The sequence below is a fragment of the Herpailurus yagouaroundi genome, unplaced genomic scaffold (assembly GCF_014898765.1).
Source record: "Herpailurus yagouaroundi ecotype Mexico unplaced genomic scaffold, PumYag 141, whole genome shotgun sequence".
NCBI lineage: Eukaryota > Metazoa > Chordata > Mammalia > Carnivora > Felidae > Herpailurus > Herpailurus yagouaroundi.
This window is the reverse complement of record NW_024412396.1, coordinates 29875541-29897999: the sequence shown is the minus strand read 5'-3', so window position 1 is coordinate 29897999 and position 22459 is coordinate 29875541. Positions and strand designations below refer to the sequence as shown.

General features: G+C 38.5%; 1 protein-coding gene across 10 annotated transcripts in view; it reads left to right on the top strand.

Annotated features, from left to right (window-relative positions):
* The window catches only part of DDHD1 (DDHD domain containing 1), a 109203-nt gene that overhangs the window by 14692 nt on the left and 72052 nt on the right, over positions 1 to 22459 (top strand). For 5 of the 10 annotated variants that reach the window (XM_040477171.1, XM_040477167.1, XM_040477170.1 and 2 more), the window contains exon 2: positions 13575 to 13592. The exons of the other annotated variants lie outside the window; for them this stretch is intronic. In XM_040477171.1, the coding sequence (XP_040333105.1) occupies positions 13575 to 13592 (18 nt within the window). The remainder of the gene's footprint in view (positions 1 to 13574; positions 13593 to 22459) is intronic. 10 annotated transcript variants of the gene reach the window in all.

The window sequence follows — 22459 nt, the reverse complement described above, 5'->3', positions numbered from 1 at the left end:
CCTTTCTGAGGACATTACTGAGGCCCTAGGGAATCAGGTCTTTTTTACTCTTGATCACTGGAACTTGAACTTTTCCCAGCATTATATGAGCTCTAAAGATTGGTACACTTACTCCTTTCCAGTGGTCTTTTTCCTTGGCCTCAGATCGTTTTCTCCCATGTGTGCATGGATAAGTTTTTGACCAAAGTCTTAAAGAAACTCCTCTAGAGATCTTCAGCACTGTCTTTCTGTATAGCCCTCTATTTACCAATATTTTACCCCACAGATTCTATCTACCTTGGCCTCTCTGCACTCTGAGCCATTTGGCATCTGAGCAAGACTGCCAGGCTCTGTTTGGGTTATCTCCCTGGTGTTGCAGAACAGAAGCTCCAGCCACTGAGCTTGGGCAGCTGCAGGAGTTCTCCCATGATCACGGTCTTCTGCCTGTTGTGCAATATCTGAAAATCATCGTTCATACCTATTTTTTATTAAAGATTTTTTTTTTTAACTATTCTTGAGAGAGAGAGGTAGAAAGCAAGCAGGGGAGGGGGCAGAGAGAGAGGGAGACAGAATCCCAAAGTAAGCTCTACGCTGTCAGCACGGAGGCTGATTACAGGCTCGAACTCACAAACCGTGAGATGATGACCTGAATTGAAACCAGAAGTCCAGCCACTTAACCAACTGAGCCACCCAGGCGCCCCATTGTTCCATATATTTTATCTGATTTTCTAGTTGTTTAAGGTGGGGCAGCAAACCCAGTGTGCATTACTCCATCATGACTAGAAATAGAAGTCTGTTCTTCCAATTTAGCAAACTGATTTACTCTTTACATTCTTGGTGGTCTTTTTTATGTCTCTTTTTGTTAGGCACAACCTATTACTCTCATATTGTATGTGTCTTTCTGCCCAGGAGTGTTGGAATGGACAACAGTAACACCTTTAGTGAGCTAACATGGGTCAATCGGCTGTTTGCCATACGGAATGAGAATCAAGATGTCTTCTGCAGCTGTTTTTTTGGGCTATAGGGTAGAAGTGTTTGTTAGACTGTTAGACTGCCTCTTTCTGCTGGCATATTACATTCAGCCTACCAAACCAACTGCTACATTTAATTTCTCATGCTTCCTAGTTTCCATCTTTTTTTTTTTTTCTATTTCTTACAGCTCCATGTAAAAACAGACTCTTGAGGATCTGTTTTCACATCAAAGGAACCCTCCCCACCCCCTTCACTGGTATCAGTGGGAAATAAATCAGAGCACTGGATTAACCTGCCAGTCACAGTATGTCTGCAGTGATCTCATCTGTAGGTTTTAAGCTTATATTTAGTTTTTGGATTTCACCAGTTGTCATAGTGTGAGGTTTTCATTTTGGAAGAGATGGCAGGGGAAAAGGGAGCTTAGTTAAGCCAAATGGCTTGAGGATTCTAGAAAGCTAGTCTTGATCTAGCCAGATTTAACCACTGCGTGTGGTTTTAGAAACTTTAAAAGGTGTTAGGTGAATTAGAGTAACACCATAATTAGGAATGGTATTTTATAATTTACAGAGTGCTTTCACATACATTGTCTTATTAATCCCTATTATAACCTTGCAGTGAGATAGAATATCCTCATGTTACCGATGGATACAGAGAGAAGTTAAAAATGGAACTAGAATTAGGCCAAGCCTTCTGAGTCTTAACCAGTTCCCTTTCACCTGTATACCATCTGTGACCTCACAGATTGTACCATCTGAGCAGATGTGAAGATTATATGCCAGTAATACTTAATATCTTAGATTATTTTGTAACCTATGTAAAAATCACTTGCCCATTTTTACTGCTCCTTATTCCTTCTATTTGATGATTTTTAAATATATTCCTCAAGTTTCTTGTGACTTTAGGCTTAGGAATTTTTTAAATGTTTTCTTCAGGTTCTTTTTGCATATGTTCACATTTTTGTTTTTATGCTTGTTAGCATTCTGAATTTTGACTACATGAATCTTTCTTTTCTCCCTTGTTCCTCTTTTTTACAAAAGATTTTAGCTTTTCTTTTGATTTTTGACCCAATTTAGAGCTTACATTCTGAAATGATCACATCTCATTTATAGCCACTGAACCCACCTAAAGAGAAACTATTTTGACCAACTGACATTTGTTTGCCATCTTCCTAAACTTTGTGCTTCTCTCTTATAATGTGAATTATTTTCTTTCAATACTTTTTTAACTCAGCAGATCACATTTTATTACTTTCATTCTATAAATATTCATCTAGTGTCTGTTAGGTAAGAGAAAAGAGGAATCATCTCTACCTCAAGTTTGCAAAAAGCTTTCCAGAGAAGTAGATACTTGACTTGGATCTTAAAGGGTGTTATTGGCAGAGGGAATGGTTATTGGCCTGGATTCTTGAAGAAGGACTCATACATTCAGAGGACTCGAGGTTCTCTCGGGCAAGAGCATTGGGAATAAGGGAGAAAAGGGTAGAAGAAAGGAACTGGATATAGGTAGCCAAAGACTAGATCAGTCTTTTTTCATACTGGAAATTTAGATTTATCATGTGAGAATACAACACTGGAAGACATAAAATGGGGCAATACCTTGATCAGATTTGCATTTTGAGGTTATGACTTTGGCAGCAGTATAGAAGATAAATGGAAATCTGGAAATGTGATGTCATAATCAGGAAGAGTAGTAAAGGAGTTATTGTAATATTCAAGAGAGAAGCAGGGTCTAAGGCAACACTTTTTGAATGGTTATTAGAAGGTTGGAGGAAGATGTTAAGGAAGTAGAATATACACTATCAATGCCATGTGAGTAAGAGGGAGGGTAATCCAACTTATCCCTAATGTTTTTAACTTGGGTGGATTATGGAGGAAGAAAAGATTTCCTACCCAAGTTCACCTTGGGGTGGCAGAAGGAGGGTGAATAGTAGTTTATGTCTATATATTGCATTTAAGGTGCCTGTTGCACACCCAGATAGAAAGCATCCAGTGGGCAGTTGGATACATAGGTCTGGAGATCAGAAGAAAACAGTATTGCAATTAAAGATGCAAAGATCTTCTCAATTTAAGCCAAGGTCTCTAAAATGTACATGCAAACACTCTACTGGGGATGTTAAATGAAAATGTTTGAATTTGTATTTACTTTCTATTTCATCCCTTCAAGTTTTCTATTTTTGAATGTTTTCTAATGTATGTAATATATGTAGAACAGCAATACATATGCATAATTTAGAAATAAGTATGTATGAGAATGTGCTCAAAATATTTTTGGTGATTACTAATTTAAGCTGGTTGGGAACTAGTGTTCACTTCTGAGTATTTTGCTTTACAATAACAACCTGGAGAACTTTTTAAAAATATATGTTTCTGGGTGCCTGGGTGGCTCAGTTGGTTAAGCATCCAACTCTTAGTTTCAGCTCAGGTCATGATCTCATGGTTCGTGGGATCAAGCCCCATGCTGGGCTCCATGCTGACATCCAGGAACCTGCTTTGGATTCTCATTCTCTCTCTCTCTCTCTCTCTCTCTCTCTCTCTCAAAATAAATAAAGTTTTAAAAAATACATATTTCTGGATCCCATCTCCAGAAGGTTATGATCTATTAAGTATGTAAAAAGAAATCTGGAAAATCCGTTTTTTAACTTAATTCCTAAAGTGATTCTGATAGTTGGCCAAGTTTGAGAGAACCAATGTTAAAACTGAGAAACATGTACAGTATAGAAAGAGAATGATACTTTGCTGATTCTGAAAGGTCAAATTTGTTAATTCATATTCTTTTGATTTAATAATCTGATGGAACATGGCCATGGTATTGAACTGATTATCTCCACTAAGCTAAAATTAACATTAGCAATTCAAAAGTCTGTTTTCATGTTATATACTCCATTTTTGGCACAGGTTTTTTTTCTCATATCCACACATATTATATCAAACATTTTTTTAACTAGCAAAGGACCTAGAGAACTTTTTTCCTAAGCATGTAAAATTCTGCATTGCCTAGACCCACCCAAATATTAAACGTGGAAGGCTAAAGACAAAAGAGCCAATGATTTAAAGCTTTTTCTCCATTTGAAATGAGATTGCGAACAGCACTTAAATCTGCTGCCTTTGAATTAAAATTTGAGAAAAGGATGAAAACGCAATGGGAAAACCTGAAAGGATCATGTCATAAAAATTTTTGAGAACTGCTGTGGGCTGAATTTTGTCCTCCCCACAAACATATGGTAAAGCCCTAATCACTACCTCAGAATGTGACTGTGTGGAGATAGGGCCTTTACTGAGATGATTAAGTTAAAATAAAGCTATTAGAGTAGGCACTAACCCAGTTTGACTGGTGTCATCAGAAGAGGAAATTTGGACACAGAACAAGTCAGGAGGGATGCATGTGCACAAAGAAAAGACCACGTGGGTTTGTAGTGAGAGAGGCCTCAGGAGAAACGAAAGATGAAAACACCTTAATCTTGAACTTCTAGCCTCCAGAATTGTGAGAAAATAAATTCTCTGGTTTAAACCACCCAGAATGTGGTATTTTGTTATGGCAGCCCCAACAAACCAATACAAGAACAGTAAATTGCTTACTAAACTTTATAGAAGAACTAAGAAATATATAAGCTTCTAAAACCCAGAGGGCCGTGTTCCCTGAATCAAAAGAAGCAAGCAGTATTTAGGGTATATTAAATTGCCCTGAGTTTCTCACCTCTAAGAAATTGTTTTAAACTTGGTGAGTGGTAGTATTATTGACAGTAGGTCTTGCCTAAACATAATTTAGTATTCCTAGTGTAATTGTTACTTTCAGATGTGGGCCTGGCTATGTTTTGAGGTGTAAGTATTTCTTTCATAAGATGGAATTTTGTGTGATTGCTAACTCTGAACCCAGTTTTGCAATTATAACATTGTGGCCAAGCTAAATGATGATTAGGGTAATGATTGTGTAATTATTTTTGTCCTACATTATTCTTCCAGATTATAGTTTCTTGTGCAGTGAATGAACAAGTATTCAGGTATTCAAATGGAAGGTAATATTTTGATATCAAGATCCTAACATACTACCTTTCATTCTATTTACCAATAAAACTTCCTTTGCGTACATAATACATTTTTTATTTTATCACCCACCCTCTGAGAACTGTCAGTTTATTATTACTTTTTTCACAACCACCTCCCCCACCTTTTTTTTTTTTAAGACTTTATTTTTAAGTAATCTCTATACCTACCACAGGGCTTGAATTTATAACCCTGAGACTAAAAGTCACATACTCTACCATCTGAGCCAGCCAAGTGCCCCCAATTTATTATTAATTATTGGTTTTATTTTGAATATCAAGTATATGAAAAGAGCTAGATAACATAACCAGCAATCAGTACTCCCTGTCATTTAGTTTAACAAATTAAACATTGCAGATTATAATCAATATCTCTTCTGTGACCCTTTCTATTCCCCTTTCTTCAGTCCAGAAGTAACCACCCTCCTTAATCTGTTATTCATTTCCATACACTTTTTAGATTATTATATCCATAGGCCTGTGTGTGTGTGTGTGCGCGCGCACACGCGCTTGTTTTGGCTTTATGTAAATGCCATTTCTGTTTGTTTCCTTCTGCAATTTGCTTTCTGGTTCAGGTTAGGTTTTTGAGATTTATCCATGCTGAATCATGTAACTCCAGCTATTCATTTTTACCTCGAATAGTAGTGTTGTATTGTATGAATATACCACAGTTTGTTTTCCTCTTTGGGCAAGCCGTTGTTTGCAATTTTTCACTATTATGAACAGTGCTGTAATAAACAGTTTTATATACATCTCCTGGGCAGATGTGCCAGAATTTCTCTAGAGTATATACCTAGGAATGGCGCTGTTTCAGATTCCATCTTTCTCTGCTTACTAATGAATCTGAGTATATTTCATGCTATGTATTTATTGACTATTTGGGGTTGGGTTTTTTTCTGTGAAAATCTTGTTATATCAGTTAAGAGTCCAATAAGGAGCAAAAACACACAGTAATTTCACCAGAGAAATTGTAACATAATTATTGGAGGAATGAACAGGGCAAAGAGAACTCTGTGAAGAATACAGAATTCGAAGATGCACACAGCAGCCAGCACCCCTATGACTGAGCTAGAGCACCCCAGGAAGAGGCCATTTCCTCTCAGGCCTGAGATTCTGACCTTGTTGGAGAATGAGACCGTGGTCACTGAGGTGCCACCCCAGTAGGGCGGCTGGAAATCTACCCGCTGGACAGCTGGGAGAGGCCTTCCACAGGGAGGTGCCTGGGGACATGGGGGTGCCTAGCAGGTGACCTTCTGCTCTGAAACTGCTTGGGGTGGGGGTGCTGCCCATGGGAAGGTGCTACTGCTGTTAGCACAGGGGTGCTGCTGAAAAGTAAAATGTACACCCTGCAAGAACCCAGTAAGGTGAGCACACCAGAACTAGGGAGAGAAACCCCTTCCTCTTCCATCATGAAAGATGATTTGGTGGAAGTAGTTCATCAATATATTAGGCACAAATGGTTTAGGTAGGCCTCTGTGGGACTGATCCTGGAAACTTATCTACTATTTACAGCATTAATTCTATGAGGAGTATATTCAGAGTTCACAATAAACCTTAAGAATGATTTTTCCTCATCTTCACTCTTTCTTTTCCATCCTCCTGGTCTCTCCTATCTCCTCCTTATGTCTTCTATTTTTCTTATATCTAATCCTTGCTGATTTCTTCTTCCCCCTGAATACCAATACTCCACCATCCTTATTTTCCCTTACTCCATGACTTTGTTCCACTCTAAGTCCTGTGTAGTCAGGTTGGCTGTGTACGTTCCTAGAGCAGTGAATTATAGGCCTGCCTTGGACCCCGGTGCATAAAGCTACAGGGGCATGCTAAGCTGGAGGGAAAGGTGAAGACTTGCTTTCTATACATAAAATGCAGAGTGTAATATGGGTTGAAATAGTTCTTGAAAACAGTCCTTTAGAAGTCTTAACAGTTGTTCTCTCTGCCTCCTGGTGGAAGTGTGGCTTTTTATACATAAATATCTTTATTACCAGGTTTCCCCCACCCACAGGTAAGAGATCCCCCACCCACATTGAGGCTTTTGCTGAAATGAAGAAAGTGTTCAGAGTGGAAAGTGGACCTTGGCAATTGTTTTCTAATCAACAAAAACCTTCCCATTTTTCTTTTTTTCTTTCTCATTTTTATTAAGGTGTAATTGACATATAACATTACATTAGTTTCAGGTGTATAACATAGTGATTCAGTATTTGTATATATTATAAAATGATCACTACAGTAAGTGTAATTAAAATTAACATCTATCACCATACGTACTTACCAAAAAATTATTTTTTCTTATGATGAGGACTTTTAAGACCTACTCTGTTAGTAACTTTCAAGTACAGGTCAGTTCAGTTCCTCCACCACAATAAAGCAAATATCATAGTAAAGCAAGTCAAATGAATTTTTTCATTTCCCAGTGCATATAAAAGTTGTCTTTACACTAATACTGTATTCTGTCAAGTGTGCAATAGCATTATGTCTTAAAAAAAAACGTACATAACTTAATTTTAAATATGGCTAAAAAATGGTCACCATCATCTGAGCTTTAGTGAATCGTGATCTTTTTGCTAATGGGGGGGGGGGTCTTGTCTCAATACTGATGGCTGCTGACTAATCAGGATGGTGGTTGTTGAAGGTTGGGGTGTCTGTGGCGGTTTCTTACCCTAAAACAACAGTGAAGTTTTCTGTGTCCATCACTCTTCCTCTCACAGACAGTTTCCGTGCAGCATGCAGTGCTATCTGATAGCATCTTAACCACCGTAGAACTTCTTTCAAAATTGGAGTCTGTCCTCTCCAACTGTCCTGCTGCCCTATCAACTAAGCTTATGTTGTATTCTAGATCCTTTGTTGTCATTTCCACAGTCTTCACAGGCATCTTCACCCTGAGTAGATTCCATTTTGAAACCACTTTCTTTGCTCATCTATAAGAAGCAGCTCCTTGTCCATTCAGGTTTTATCCTGAGATTGCAGCAGTTCAGTCCCATCTCCGGGCTCCAGTTCTAATTCTGCGTGTCTGGCTGTTTCTACCACATGTGCAGTGCTTTCCTCCATTGAAGGCTTGAACCCTCAAAGTCATCCTTGAGGGTTGAAATCAACTGCTTCGAAACTCCTGTTCGTGTTGATATTTTTACCTTTTCCCATGAATCACGATGTTCTTAGTGGCACCTAGAATGGTGACTTCTTTCCAGCAGATTTTCTATTGACTTTGCCCACATCCATCAGAAGAATCACTAACCATAGCAGCTGTAGCCTTGTTAAACATATTTCTTAAATAATAAGATTTAAAAATTTATATGTTTTTTTGATCCGTAGACTGATCAGAATGGATGTTGTGTTAGCAGCCATGAAAACAATGTTAATTTTGTTATACATCTGCATCAGAGCTCTTGAGTGACCAGGTGCCTTTTCAACGAGCAGTAATATTTTGAAAGGAATCTTTTTTTTTTTTTTTTTTTTTTCCTAAGCAGTAGGTCTCAACAGTGGGCTTAAAGTATCCTGTGAACCGTGTTATAAACAGATGTGCTGTCATCCAAGCTTTGTTGTTCCACTTATGGAGTACAGGCAGAGAAGGGTTAGCATTATTCTTAAGGGCCCTAGGATTTTCAGAATGGTAAATGAGCATTTACTTCAACTCAGAGTCACCAACTGCATTAGCCTCTAGCAAGAGAATGTCCTAGATGACGTCTTCTTCCAGTAGAAGTCTGTTACTTTACATTGAAAATCTGTTTAGTATAACCACCTTCACTAATTATCTTGGCTACATCTTCTGGGTAACTTGCTGCAGCTTCTACATTGGCACTTGCTGCTTCACTTTATATTTTTATGTTATAGAGACAGCTTCTTTCCCTAAACCTCATGAACCAACCTCTGCTCGCTTCAGACTTTTCTGCAGCTTCCTCACCTCTGTCATCCTTCATAGAATTGAAGAGAGTAAGGACCTTGCTCTGGATTAGGCTTTGGTTTAAGGGAATGTTGTGGGCAGTTTGATCTTCTATCCAGACCACTAAAACTTTGCTCATAGCAGCAATAAGGCTGTTTTGCTTTCTCACCATTCATATGTTCACTGGAGTAGCTCTTTTAATTTCCTTCAAGAACTTTTCCTTTGCATTTACAACTTGGCTAACTGTGTGGCACAAGAGGCCTAGCTTTTGGCCTATCTCAGCTTTCAACAGGCCTTCCTCACTAAAGCTTAATCATTTCTAGCTTTTGATGTAAAGTGGGAGATGTGCAACTCCTCCTTTCACTTGAGCATTTAGAAGCCATTGTGGGGCTCTTAATTGTCCTAATTTCAATATTACTGTATCTCCGGGAATAGGAAGACCTGAGGAGAGGGAGAGAGATGGGTAATGGGCCATCTGTAGAGCAGTCAGACACACATTTATCAATTAAGTTTGTCTTCTTATATGGGTGCAGCTCATGGTGTCCTAAAACAATTACAGTGGTAACATCAAAGATCACTGATCACAGATCACCATAACAAATAGGATAATGATGAGAAATAATAATAATGAGAAATAATAAGAAAGTTTGAAATAGTGCAGTATTACCAAAGTTTGACACAGAGACGCAAAGTGAACAAATGGAGTTAGAAGAATAGCACCGATAGACTTGCTCGGCATAGGGTTGCCGCAGATCTTCAAACTGTGAAGAAAATGCAGTATCTGTGAATCACAATAAAACAAGGTGTTTGGTACAATAATATTATTAACTACAGTCACCATGCTGTACAGTACATCCTCATAACTTATTTATTTTATAACTAGAAGTTTGTACCTTTTGACTCCCTTCATCCATTTCACCCACTCCCCACCTCTGGCAACCATCAGTCTGTTCTCTGCGTCTATGAGCTTGCTTTGTTTTTGTTTTAATTCCACATATAAGTAAGGTCATGCAGTATTGGTCTTTCTCTGTATGACTTATTTCACTTAGCATAATGCCCTCAAGGTCCATCCATGTTGACCCAAATGGCAAGATTTCATTCTTTTTTATGCTGAATAGTATTAAAAATGTATGGGGGGGGGAGATCGATCTCACATCTTCCTTAGTCATGTATCCTTTGATGTCACTTAGGTGGCTTCCATATCTTCCATATCTTGGCTATTTTAAATAATGCTGCAGTGAACATGATTCTAGTAAAGGCCTTTCTTTTTTGCCTAAAAGTTATAGCTTGGATAATTACTTCCTATTTTCTGATAGGCAGGTAGTAATTACAAGTGTTAGTCTTAATTATATTAAGTTTAAAATGGCTTTCAGTGAGTGTTGTTATAAATGAAAAGGTAATACTTTGCTAATTTAGTTATAACATATTCTTTACATGCATTATCCTGTGAAAAGTTTTTCTCTGGTCCCTAACCACATAGTCTGTTTAACAGACATATCCAGATCTCACCATTCTATAACTACAAAGTAAGGTGACATTTTAAATACATATCTGTGCAAGTCCATGTCACCATGAGATTCTCTTACTTACTTTTTTTTTAAACATTTATTCATGTATTTTTGAGAGAATGAGTGCCATGAGCATGAGTGGGAGAGGGGCAGAAAGCAAGAATCCCAAGCAGGCTCTGTGCTGTCGGTGCAGAGCCAAACGAGTAGTTCCAGCTCACAGACCTTGAGATCATGACCTGAGCCGAGATCAAGAGTCAGACTCTTAACTGAGCCACTCAAGTGCCCTGCTGTGTGTGATTTTTAAAAAGCCAAAGTAAAAGTGGCTTAAACACAAAAAGGTTTATTGCTTTCCACCTAAAAGAAGTGTGAATGTCTACAGTTCAGGGCTGTGTGGTAGTTGCACTGTAATCAGGGACAGAGGCCCTTCTGTTGTTATTCAGCTTTCTGTCCTAGGCTCCTGGAGCCAGTTCCAAGTGTGTGTGTGTGCATGTGTGGTGGTCTGGTGGGGGGAGAAGGGGGAGATTCCAAGCAATTCTGCAGGGATGCTACCTGTGGTTGTTCTATAGTTAAACTCAGTTCTGACACTGTCTTCGCAATGATAGTATCAAAACCCACAGGTTAAGAGCCAAGTCATACAAGACTGTCTCCTCTCCCAGCTCCCCTTCAGAAGCCAGCCACAAGCCCAGATTGTTACCTGTACTCACTGACTAGCTATTAATCAGAGGTTTCCATGACCCCCGGCTTGGGTTTGATTAATTTGCTAGAGGACTCACAGAACTGAGAGAAATGTTCTACTTAGTATCCAATAGTTAATTACAGTTATTTGTTTTATTTATACTGTTTATAGTTATTAGTTTATTGCAAAAGTGTATAACTTTTTGAACAACCAAATGGAAAAGATTCATAGGGCAAGTTATGTGGGAAGGGATGCAGAGTTTCTATGCTCTCAGTGCACCATTCTTACCACAAGTCCACATGTTCACCAATCCAGAAGCTCTCCAAACCCTATCCTTTTTGGTTTATTTTTTAAAGTTTATTTATTTTGAGAGAAAGAGATTGAAAGCACATGTGCAAGCTGGGGGAGGAGCAGAAAGAGGAGGAGAGATTCCCAAGCAGGCTCCAGGCTGTCTGTCAGAGCAGAGCTTGACGCAGGGCTTGAACCCACGAACTGAGAGATCGTGACCTGAGCCAAAATCAAGAGTCAACCTTTTGAGCCACCCAGACACCCCTCCTTTTGGCTTTTTATGTAGACTCTCTTACGTAGGTATGACTGATTAAATCACTGGCCTTTGGTGATTGATTCAACCTCCAGCCCTTCTCCCAGGAGGTGAGGGGGTGGCCCTGAAAATTCCAACTCCGGTGACCAGCCCATCTTTAGGTGATCTAGGGACATTCCAAAAGCCACCTCATGAGCATAAGAAAAGATACCTTTATCTTCCTCATGAAATTCCAAGGATTTTAGGAGCTCTGTGCCAGAAACAAGGACAAAGACCAAATATGTATTTCTTATTATTAACAAAAAACAAAAGTCATCTGGGTAAATTTGAAGATATAATTGGTTTTATTAAGTGATTCGTGAATCAGGCAGCAACATCCCAGGAGTTGTACAAAATGGAAGGTTTTTATAAGGAAGGAGTGTGGGGCAAGACATTACTAGCCAAAGAAAAGAGTTATTTCAGGCTTGGTCCCCTTCCCCTAGAGGAAAGGGCAAGGATCTCATTTGGTAGGTGGGATTATCTCATCTTCCTTTGGGGGGATGGAGAGGGCCCAAGAGACAGATTCCATCATTTTTTCTGAAGAGGAAATTTCTGACTGACAACACTGCATTTCTGGGGGAGATTGGAACTGCATTAAGTTAGGTATTAAGCCAGTTTGGTGACTTGGTCTGGTATGAGTGACTCCATCTTGGGCCTGTGGTTTTCTGTTTAACATTCTGAATCACAATATTATAGTAAATGACTTGATCCAAGAGATCTCCAAGAGCTCAGGACATATAGGTGGCAGAAAAAAAAGAGGTAAAAGTCAAAGAGCTGTACCACCAATAATTTGCAATATATCCTGTTACCCGAATTCAGTCACATGACTGAACCTAGATGCACAAGTAGACTAGAAATAGTCCTTTAACTGAGTATATTGCTACCCTGAATAAATTGGTATTCTGTTATAAGGAATACGAGGAGAGTAGAAATAGGGTGGTCATCTAGCAGTTTCTTTTTCCTAAAGGTATTAGGGTTCTCCAAAAACAAAGAGATTACAAGGAATTGGCTCACAAAATTAGAGAGGCTGGCAAGTTTGCAGAGCCAGTGTCCCTGTTCAAAGGCCATCAACCAGGAAGAGCTTAATGTTCCAGTTTAAAGTCCATCAGGCAGAATTCCCTCTTATTTGAGGGAAGGTAACCCTTTTGTTTATTCAGGCCTTCATCTGATCAGATGGGGCCCACCCACATTATGGAGGGCAATCTGCCTTACTCAACTCATTCTGTTGATTTACATGTTAACCTCATCCAAAAACACTCCTACAGAAACACCCAGAATGTTTGACCAAATATCTGGGGTACCCTGTGGCCCAGTTAAGTTGATACATAGGATTAACCATCACACTGAATATAAAACTAAAACATTTAGAGTAAAACCTTAGATTGCGAGTAACTTGTTCTGCAAGTGTTCCACAAGATAAGCAAACATTTCTAATAAATTTTAACTTGATAAATGAGTGATGTCTTGCAATACGAGTGGTATGGGATGCTGAACATCACATGATCACAGCTGAGCCAATGGTTCTTCTCTCTTTCTCTTTCTCTCTCCCTCTCTCTCTCTCTCTCTCTCCCCCCCCCCACCCCCCACTGTCTCTCTCACACTTCGAGATTGTGGGTGATCATCTCCCATACTCAGATGCTCTCAGTCTCAGGCCACAGTGTTTGGCAGAAATCAGTGATTTTTCAGAACCTTGGAAGGTGCCCACAACTGGCACTAGTGTATTTTTTTGTCACTTCAAAGCACCTATGGGCAGTCCTTTGCTTTTCCATACAAGAGTAAGCTTAGGAATGCTTTGCTTCATTCTAGGTCATTGGATAGGTTCCTTGTTAAAGTTGCATGAAAAGAAAGATTCCGTTGAGCCAGTAGATAGCAGTGATTCCGTTAGTGATAGTGAAAGTCGTCCTACATAATAACCGTCCTCTCTCTTGTCTCCCTCACACCAGCCATGAAGGTTTTCAAAGGTAAGTGTAGGTTAATTTGTTTATTTTTCTTTATATTGTGTATTTTCTTTATTATTTTGTGCTATATTACAATATTGTAATCATTTTTATATGAATATTTTTGGGTTGTGGAATAAATCATCTGGGTTTCCATTATTTCTTATGAGGAAATTTCACTTTGATATACAGTGCTTTGGATTACAAGCATGTTGTAATTACAAAGTGATTACAATTCACTTTGATATACAGTGCTTTGGATATACAAGCATGTTTCCAGAATGAATTATGCTCACAAACCAGGGTTTTACTGTATATTGTAAAAATGCCAAACAATTATAGACATTTATAATGTAGAAATAAAAATTTCCTTTATATTCCTGCCTCCCAGAGATATTTGTTAGTAACAGCTTAGTATATTTTTCTCCACTTATTTGCAGTATATATACTAATGTATATATTTTAAAAAAACAGGATTACACTATTTATACACATATATGCACATACAAAAATATACATACGTGTAGTACTATGATTTCATTTTTTAATTCTTATTCTAGACATTATTCCATGTCATTAAATATAGACCTACTTCTTCTAAACATTATTTCACTATGGGTATATTATCCATTCATTCATATTTTGATTTATTTAATGAATATTTTTAATACCTACTATATGTCAAGCAACATTTGTATGTCTGATCCTCTAGTGGTAGAAATTTAGGTCATTTTATTTTTATTCTTTTGTTTACTGTTACAACATTGAGGTAAATATCTTTAACTGTATCTTCAGACATTATTGCAAGAGTTTCTTCTATAAAATATATTTCTGGAATTGCTCAGTAAGAAGATACCCATATTTTAGGTTTTAAAAGGTGCTGCTATCCCAGAGTTTGTCAACCTCAGCACTGTTGACATTTGGGGCCAGATAATTTATCGTTGTTGGGCAGGGTGGTGTGAGGTCAAGGGAACTGTTCTGTGCATTGTAGGAGGTTTGGCAACATCTTTGGCCTAGATGCCAGCAACATCGTCCCACCCCCCCAGTTGTTTCTATCAAAAATGTTTTCAAACATTGCCAAATGTCTCCTTGGGGGGAAATTGTCCCAGAATGAGAACCAGTACACTAGCCCTTCTTTCTTTTCCTGCTTTGGTGCAATACGGACAGCCAGGCTTGGGATGTCACAGCCCAAGTTGAGCGAAGAGATGTCCACGTGAGAAGCAGGCTAGCATGGGATCTTGGGGGCCAGCTGGGGTGAGGAGGGCAGCCACAGGGATCATGGCTTATTGTGGGATGTCAGAGCACAAGTGGGGTTAGGAAGATATCCAGGCATGAGGGCAGCCTGGTATGTGGTATTTTGAACCTCAGGCAGGATGAAAAATATGTCCATATCAGAGAGGCAGGGACTATCCTCTCCAGTCCAAAAAAGAGAGTTCTTCATTTATATGACTAAAGGCCCATTTAGGGTTGTTTCCCTACATTAGAGCTTGGTCCCTAAGGAGATCCAATACTGATTTGATGATTTACTTTCTTTTACCATATATAATTAGGGATTTTTTTTTTTTTTTTTGGCTGATGTCTCCATGCTATTTGGAATAATTTTAATAGTAGAAGAAGCTAGCCTAAGAGCATAGCTCACAGCTATCTAAATACTCACTTGCTAATATCTGGCAAGTACTTTAACCATACACATAATCCAGTCTATAATGGATGACTCTCACTAATGTAATGTTGAACCAAAGAAACTAAATAGCCGAGCACATACTACATGATTCTGTTATATAAACTACTAAAAAGTAAAACTCATTTGTGATGCTAGAGGTTAGAATTCTGTTTACCCTTAGTGAGAGGTGAGGTGTAGCACCTGGAAAGGAGATACAAGAGGAGGCTTCTGAAATGCTGATAATCTTTTCTTTCTTGATGTGAGTGTTGTTAACTTGTATAAAGCCATTGAGGTATAATGCATATGATTAGCACACCTTTGTATATGTATATAATTCTTCAACAAAATGTTCACCCCAAAAAAATCCCAGTTCTTTTATTCTTGGAAAATAGTCAAACTCTTTCCTCTGAATGATATAATTATTAGAAAATAGAATGTTTGGGCACCTGGGTGGCTCAGTTGGTTAAACATAAATGTCCAACTCTTGATTTCTGCTCCGGTTATGATCTCACGATCATGAGATCGAGCTGTGCGTCAGACTCTGTGCTGGGTATGGAGCCTGCCTAAGTTTCTCTCTCTGTCCCTCTCTCGCAAAAAATAGAAAAGAAAATAGAATGTTAATGGCTGACAGACGACAGCATAAACCAACTAAATAAATAGGCAAGTACTGCTCAAACTAACGACCAATTTGGAGCACGAACAAAAGTGCTCAGTCTACCAAACTTGCTAGATAGTGGGGTAAGCTGAATGAAATATGTCTTGTTCAGCAACATTCAGCATGCCTTTACTGAAATCTTACTTTATCATAGGTGCTCTTATCTTTTGGATTTTGGAAGCACCTAAGGACACAGTATCTACATTCAAGGATCCCGTGGAAATGAGGAAGGCTAAGCAGTTACAATACAATAACATGAACACTGATAAATGTGCACAGAGTTAATTAGAGAAGAGGAGGTAACCAAAGGCTTCCTGATGGAGATAAGGATGAAAGTTAGCTAAATGAAGAAAATGGGGAAGAGCATCCCAGGTAGAAGGAACAGCATGTGCAGGATACAGAAGTAGAACTCAGCATCACACATTCAAGGAACTGTCCTTGTTGACGTGGAAAGCACAGGGACCAACAGCATTATCTTATGTATCACTGGAGCACATCTCAGAGCCTGTTTTATGGTAGACATTCAGATATTATTTAGATAAGTAAATACTTGATGTAGCATCAGGTATATGAGGAGATAGACAAGGAAAGATCATGAGTTTATAAATCCTTCTAAGAAGCTCAGAATTCATTTGGTAGGCAGTGAGGAGCCATTAAAGAATTTAAGCATTGGAATAATATGATTTGTGGTATTTTAGAAAAGTTCTCTGGCAACTCTGGAAAAGATGGATTGAGTTTCTAAAAAGAAGAGAGTAAGTTAGCAGAATTTGTGAATGTATGTGTGTGTGTATAACCTATACACGTGCTTGTGAGCAGTCTTTTGGTAGTGGTGATGAGAGTTGAAGCTAGGGATACTACGTTTAGATAGGAAGTTCCTAAAATGAGTAGAAATGATAAGAGTATGGACTTAGACTGTGGGCCCGATGAATATGGGATGAATTTGAGGGTGATTTAGGAGATACAATAAATGGTGATTAATGTCCATTTATAAAAAGCACTTGAGGAAGAGTCATCTTGGATGACTCCCAGAGTTCTGGCTTGGGTGACCAGCTGAAAACTGTCAGCACACCATTTGCTATAATAGGGAATACATGTTGAGGAACAAGTTTGTGTTCCCTTTGTTTTCCATGAGGAACCTAGGGTGTTCCATCACTTTATGTTGATCCGTCTACTAGGAGATGTTTAGTTGGCACTTGAATATTTGGGTCTGAAGTTCAAGACAGAGGCCTGAATCAGAAAGATGATACAGTATTTGATAGCATACTGGTAGTTTTTAGAGCTTCGCTAAAAGCCCCAAAACATCTATCAATAGAATACAGGTTTAGATTTATTAGGCTACAGAGAGGAAAAGAGTTAGGATGGCAGATGTTTGCTATAAACTTGTTTTACTGTTTTTCACTCTGCCTTTTTACTTCTGTTATTTTTATGGGGAGGCATGGTTGGCTCTGGTTTGTAGGTCTCATAATAGGCTGTCAATATAAAATCTCCCAAATTACTTATTTTCAAATTACCAACACAACTAAATAGCCTGTAATTCTTGGGGAGAGGGCTGAAAAGGGATTTTTCTTATTTGAGACGGTTGTGTTGTATAGTAGAAAGAGCTTAGTTGAATTCTGGAGTCACAGTCTGGTGGGAATCTTGGTTCTCATATTTAGCTATGTGCCTTTGGGCAAGTTTTTAGTTTCACTAAGACTCAGCTTACTCATTTGTAAAACTGGGGTAATTACAGTTATCTTTTAAGATTACTATAAGGATTAAGTGAGATGAGCTTTTGGGTCTAGAAGATCATGACAACTGTCCATATGTAAATCCACACATCCTCCCCAAAAGCCATAAGATTGAAAAGGAACACACACACATACACACACACACATACGCATAACCCATGTATAACTCACACCTTCAGCATTAGTATAACATAGATAATACCACGAATTTTAAATTACTTGTATGGAAAGAAACAAGTTACAATATTTCTGTCACTGCTACAAACCTCTGAGTCTGGAGAGTAGGGCAAGGAGAGGCTTAAGAGATAGTGAAGAGAGAAGAAAGGAATCAGAGGTTTATAATGACGTGCAAGCAAAATGACCTTCAGAAAGAAAATATCCCCCACACAGCTGAGGAGATACAAACACAGGCCTGGGACTTAGGAATTCATAGCAGTAGCTATAGCAAAGGTGTGTGAAAGAGGCCACAAGCAGCATCAGAGAAACATTGCTCTGGGAGAGATAAAGGATGGTGCCCCTTGGAGCCATCACAGTGAGAGGAAAGGAGGATGTAAGGAGAAAATAAGGGTACTATAGAGATTAAAGAGAAACGAGGCACACAGGTTCAATACCCACTCACCCACCACCACCCTTAATGTACCCTGTAATGTTATATTAGTTTCTGGTGTATATGATTCAACAGTTCTGTACAATACTCAGAGCTCATCACAGTAAGTATACCCTTAATCCTATTCACCTCTTTCACCCATACCCCCACCCACTTCCCCTTTGGTATCCATCCGTTCTCTGTATTTAAGAGTCTTGTTTTCCGGTTTGTCTCTTTTTTCCTGTGTTCCATTGTTTTGTTTCTTAACATTCCACATGTGAGTGAAATCATATGGTATTTGTTTTTCTCTTATTTCACTTAGCGTTATGCTCACATATCTATCCATATTGTTGCAAATGGCAAGATTTCATTCCTTTTTATGGCTGAGTAATATTCCAGTGTGTGTGTGTGAGGTCTTTATCCATTTATCTATCACCAGTGCACTTGGATTGCTTCCATAACTTGACTATTGTAAAAAAAAAAAAAATGCTACAATAAATATAGGGCTGCATGTATCTTTTCAAGGTTGTGTTTTCTTATTCTTTGGCTAAGTCCCCAGTAGTGGAATTATGGGATCATATGGTAATTCTATTTTTAATTTTTTGAGGAACCTCCATCCTGTTCTCCACAGTAGTTATACCAGTTTTCATTCCCACCAACAGTACATGGGGGTTCATTTTTCTCTGCATCTTCGCCAGCATTTGTTGTTTCTTGCATCTTTTATTTTAGCCGTTCTGGCAGGTGGTTTTGATTGCATTTCCCTACTGGTTAGTGATGTCAAGCATCTTTTCATATGTCTGTTGGTCATCTGTATGTCTTAGGAGAAATGTCTGTTCATGTCCTCTGCTCATTTTTTTTTTAATTTTTTTTTTCAACGTTTATTTATTTTTGGGACAGAGAGAGACAGAGCATGAACGGGGGAGGGGCAGAGAGAGAGGGAGACACAGAATCGGAAACAGGCTCCAGGCTCTGAGCCATCAGCCCAGAGCCTGACGCGGGGCTCGAACCCACGGACCGCGAGATCGTGACCTGGCTGAAGTCGGACGCTTAACCGACTGTGCCACCCAGGCGCCCCGTCCTCTGCTCATTTTTTAATTAGATTATTTGGTTTTTCGGTGTTGAGTTCTAAGTTCTTTATAGATTTTGGATACTAACCCCTTATCAGATATACCATTTGCAAATATCTTCTCCCATTCGGTAGGTTGTCTTTTGTTTTGTTGATTGTTTCCTTTGCTGTGCGGAAGCCTTTTATTTTGGTATAGTCCCAATAGTTTGTTTTTACTTTCCTTTCCCTTGCCTTAGGAGATGTACATAGAAAAACCAATGTCAGAGAAATTACTTTACTACCTGTGTTCTCTGCTAGGATTTTTATGGTTTCGGGTCTCATATTTAGATCTTTAATCCATTCTGGGTTTTATTTTTGTGTATAGTGTAAAAGAGTGGTCCGCTTTTATTCTTTTGCGTGCAGCTGTCCAGTTTTTCCAACACCATTTGTTGAAGAGACTTTCTCCCATTGCATATTCTTGCCTCTTTTGCCATAGATTAATTGACAATATAATCATGGGTTTATTTCTGGTCTTTCTATTCTGTTCTATTCACCTATGTATGTGTTAATTTTTTGCCAGTATCGTACTGTTTTGATTACTACAGCTTTTATTATATCTTGAAATCTGGGATTGTGTTAACACCAGTTTTGTTCTTCCTTTCCAACATTGCTTTGGCTATTTGGTTATTGTGGTTCCATAAAAATTTGAGGATGATTTGTTCTAGTTCGGTAAAAAATGCTGTTGGTATTTTGATAGAGATATCATTAAATCTGTAGATTGCTTTAGGTCGTAGGGATATTTTAACAATATTTGTCCTCCCATTCCATGACCATGGAATCTCTTTTCATTTCTTTGTGTCATATTTAATTTCTTTCATCAGTGTTTTATAGTTTTCAGAGTACAGGTCTTTCATCTCCATGGTTAAGTTTATTCCTAGGTTATTATTTTTGGAGCAATTCGAAATGAGATTGTTTTATTACTTTCTCTTTCTGCCACTACATTATTAGTATATAGAAATGCATTGGATTTCTATATGTGGATTTTGTATCCTGTCACCTTACTAAATTCATTTATCAGTTCTGATAGTTTTTTGGTGGAGTCCTTAGGGTTATGTATCTGTAGTGTTAAGTCACATGCAAATAGTGAATGTTTTGCTTCTTCATCACCAGTTTGGATGCCTTTTACTTCTTTTTCTTATCTGCTGTGGCTAGGACTTCCAGTGCTACGTTGAATGACAGTGGGGAAAGGGGACATTCTTGTCTTGTTCCTGATCTTAGGGATAAAGCCCTCAGTTTTCACCGTCAAGTATGATGTTAGCTGTGGATTTTTCATACATAGCCTTTATTATGTTGACGTATGTTTCCCTAAGCCTAGTTTGTTGAGGGTTTTTATTATGAATGGATCTTGTGCTTTGTCAAATTCTTTTTCTGCATCAATTGAAATAATCGTATGGTTTTTATCTTTTCTCTTATTGATGTGATGTATCATATTGACTGATTCATAAATATTGAACCGATCTTGCATCTTGGGAGTAAATACACTTGATCGTGGTGAATGATTTTTTAATATATTTTTAATATAGTTTTTTGTTGAATATTTTTGCATCTATGTTCATCAGAGATATTGGTCTGTAGTTCTCTTTTTTTGTAGTGTCTTTACAAAAGACATTTTATCTGGTTTTGGTATCAGGGTAATCAGGCCTCACAATAAATTTGAAGCTTTCCTTCCTCTTCTATTTTTTGGAATAATTTGAGAAAAACATATATTAATTCTTCTTTAAGTGTTTGTTAGAATTCACCTGTGAAGCTGTCTGGTCCTGGACTTTTGTTTTTTGGGAGTTTTTTTGAATACTGATTCAATTTCACTGTTTAGTAATCAGTCTGTTCCTGATTCTGTTTTGGGAGGGTTTATGCTTCTAGAAACTAAGCCAGAACAAAAACAGGCACATAGACCAATGGAATAGAATAGAAACCCCAGAACTAGACCCACAAACGTATGGCCAACTCATCTTTGACAAAGCAGGAAAGAACATCCAATGGAAAAAAGACAGTCTCTTTAACAAATGGTGCTGGGAGAACTGGACAGCAACATGCAGAAGGTTGAAATTAGACCACCTTCTCACACCATTCACAAAAATAAACTCAAAATGGATAAAGGACCTGCATGTGAGACAGGAAACCATCAAAACCCTAGAGGAGAAAGCAGGAAGAGACCTCTCTGACCTCAGCCGTAGCAATTTCTTACTTGACACATCCTCAAAGGCAAGGGAATTAAAAGCAAAAATGAACTATTGGGACATCAGGAAGATAAAAAGCTTCTGCACAGCAAAGGAGACAGTCAACAAAACTAAAAGACAACCGACGGAATGGGAAAAGATATTTGCAAATGACATATCGGACAAAGGGCTAGTATCCAGAATCTATAAAGAGCTCACCAAACTCCACACCCGAAAAGCAAATAACCCAGTGAAGAAATGGGCAGAAAACATGAATAGACACTTCTCTAAAGAAGACATCCGGATGGCCAACAGGCACATGAAAAGATGTTCAGCGTCGCTCCTTATCAGGGAAATACAAATCAAAACCACACTCAGGTATCACCTCACGCCAGTCAGAGTGGCCAAAATGAACAAATCAGGAGACTACAGATGCTGGAGAGGATGTGGAGAAACGGGAACCCTCTTGCCCTGTTGGTGGGAATGCAAACTGATGCAGCCGCTCTGGAAAACAGTGTGGAGGTTCCTCCAAAAATTAAAAATAGACCTACCCTATGACCCAGCAGTAGCACTGCTAGGAATTTACCCAAGGGATACAGGAGTACTGATGCATAGGGGCACTTGTACCCCAATGTTTATAGCAGCACTCTCAACAATAGCCAAATTATGGAAAGAGCCTAAATGTCCATCAACTGATGAATGGATAAAGAAATTGTGGTTTATATACACAATGGAGTACTACAGGGCAATGAGAAAGAACGAAATATGGCCCTTTGTAGCAACGTGGATGGAACTGGAGAGTGTGATGCTAAGTGAAATAAGCCATACAGAGAAAGACAGATACCATATGTTTTCATTCTTACGTGGATCCTTAGAAATTTAACAGAAACCCATGGGGGAGGGAAAGGGAAGAAAAAAAAAAGGTTAGAGAGGGAGAGAGCCAAAGCATAAGAAATTCTTAAAAACTGAGAACAAACTGAGAGTTGATGGGGGGGTGGG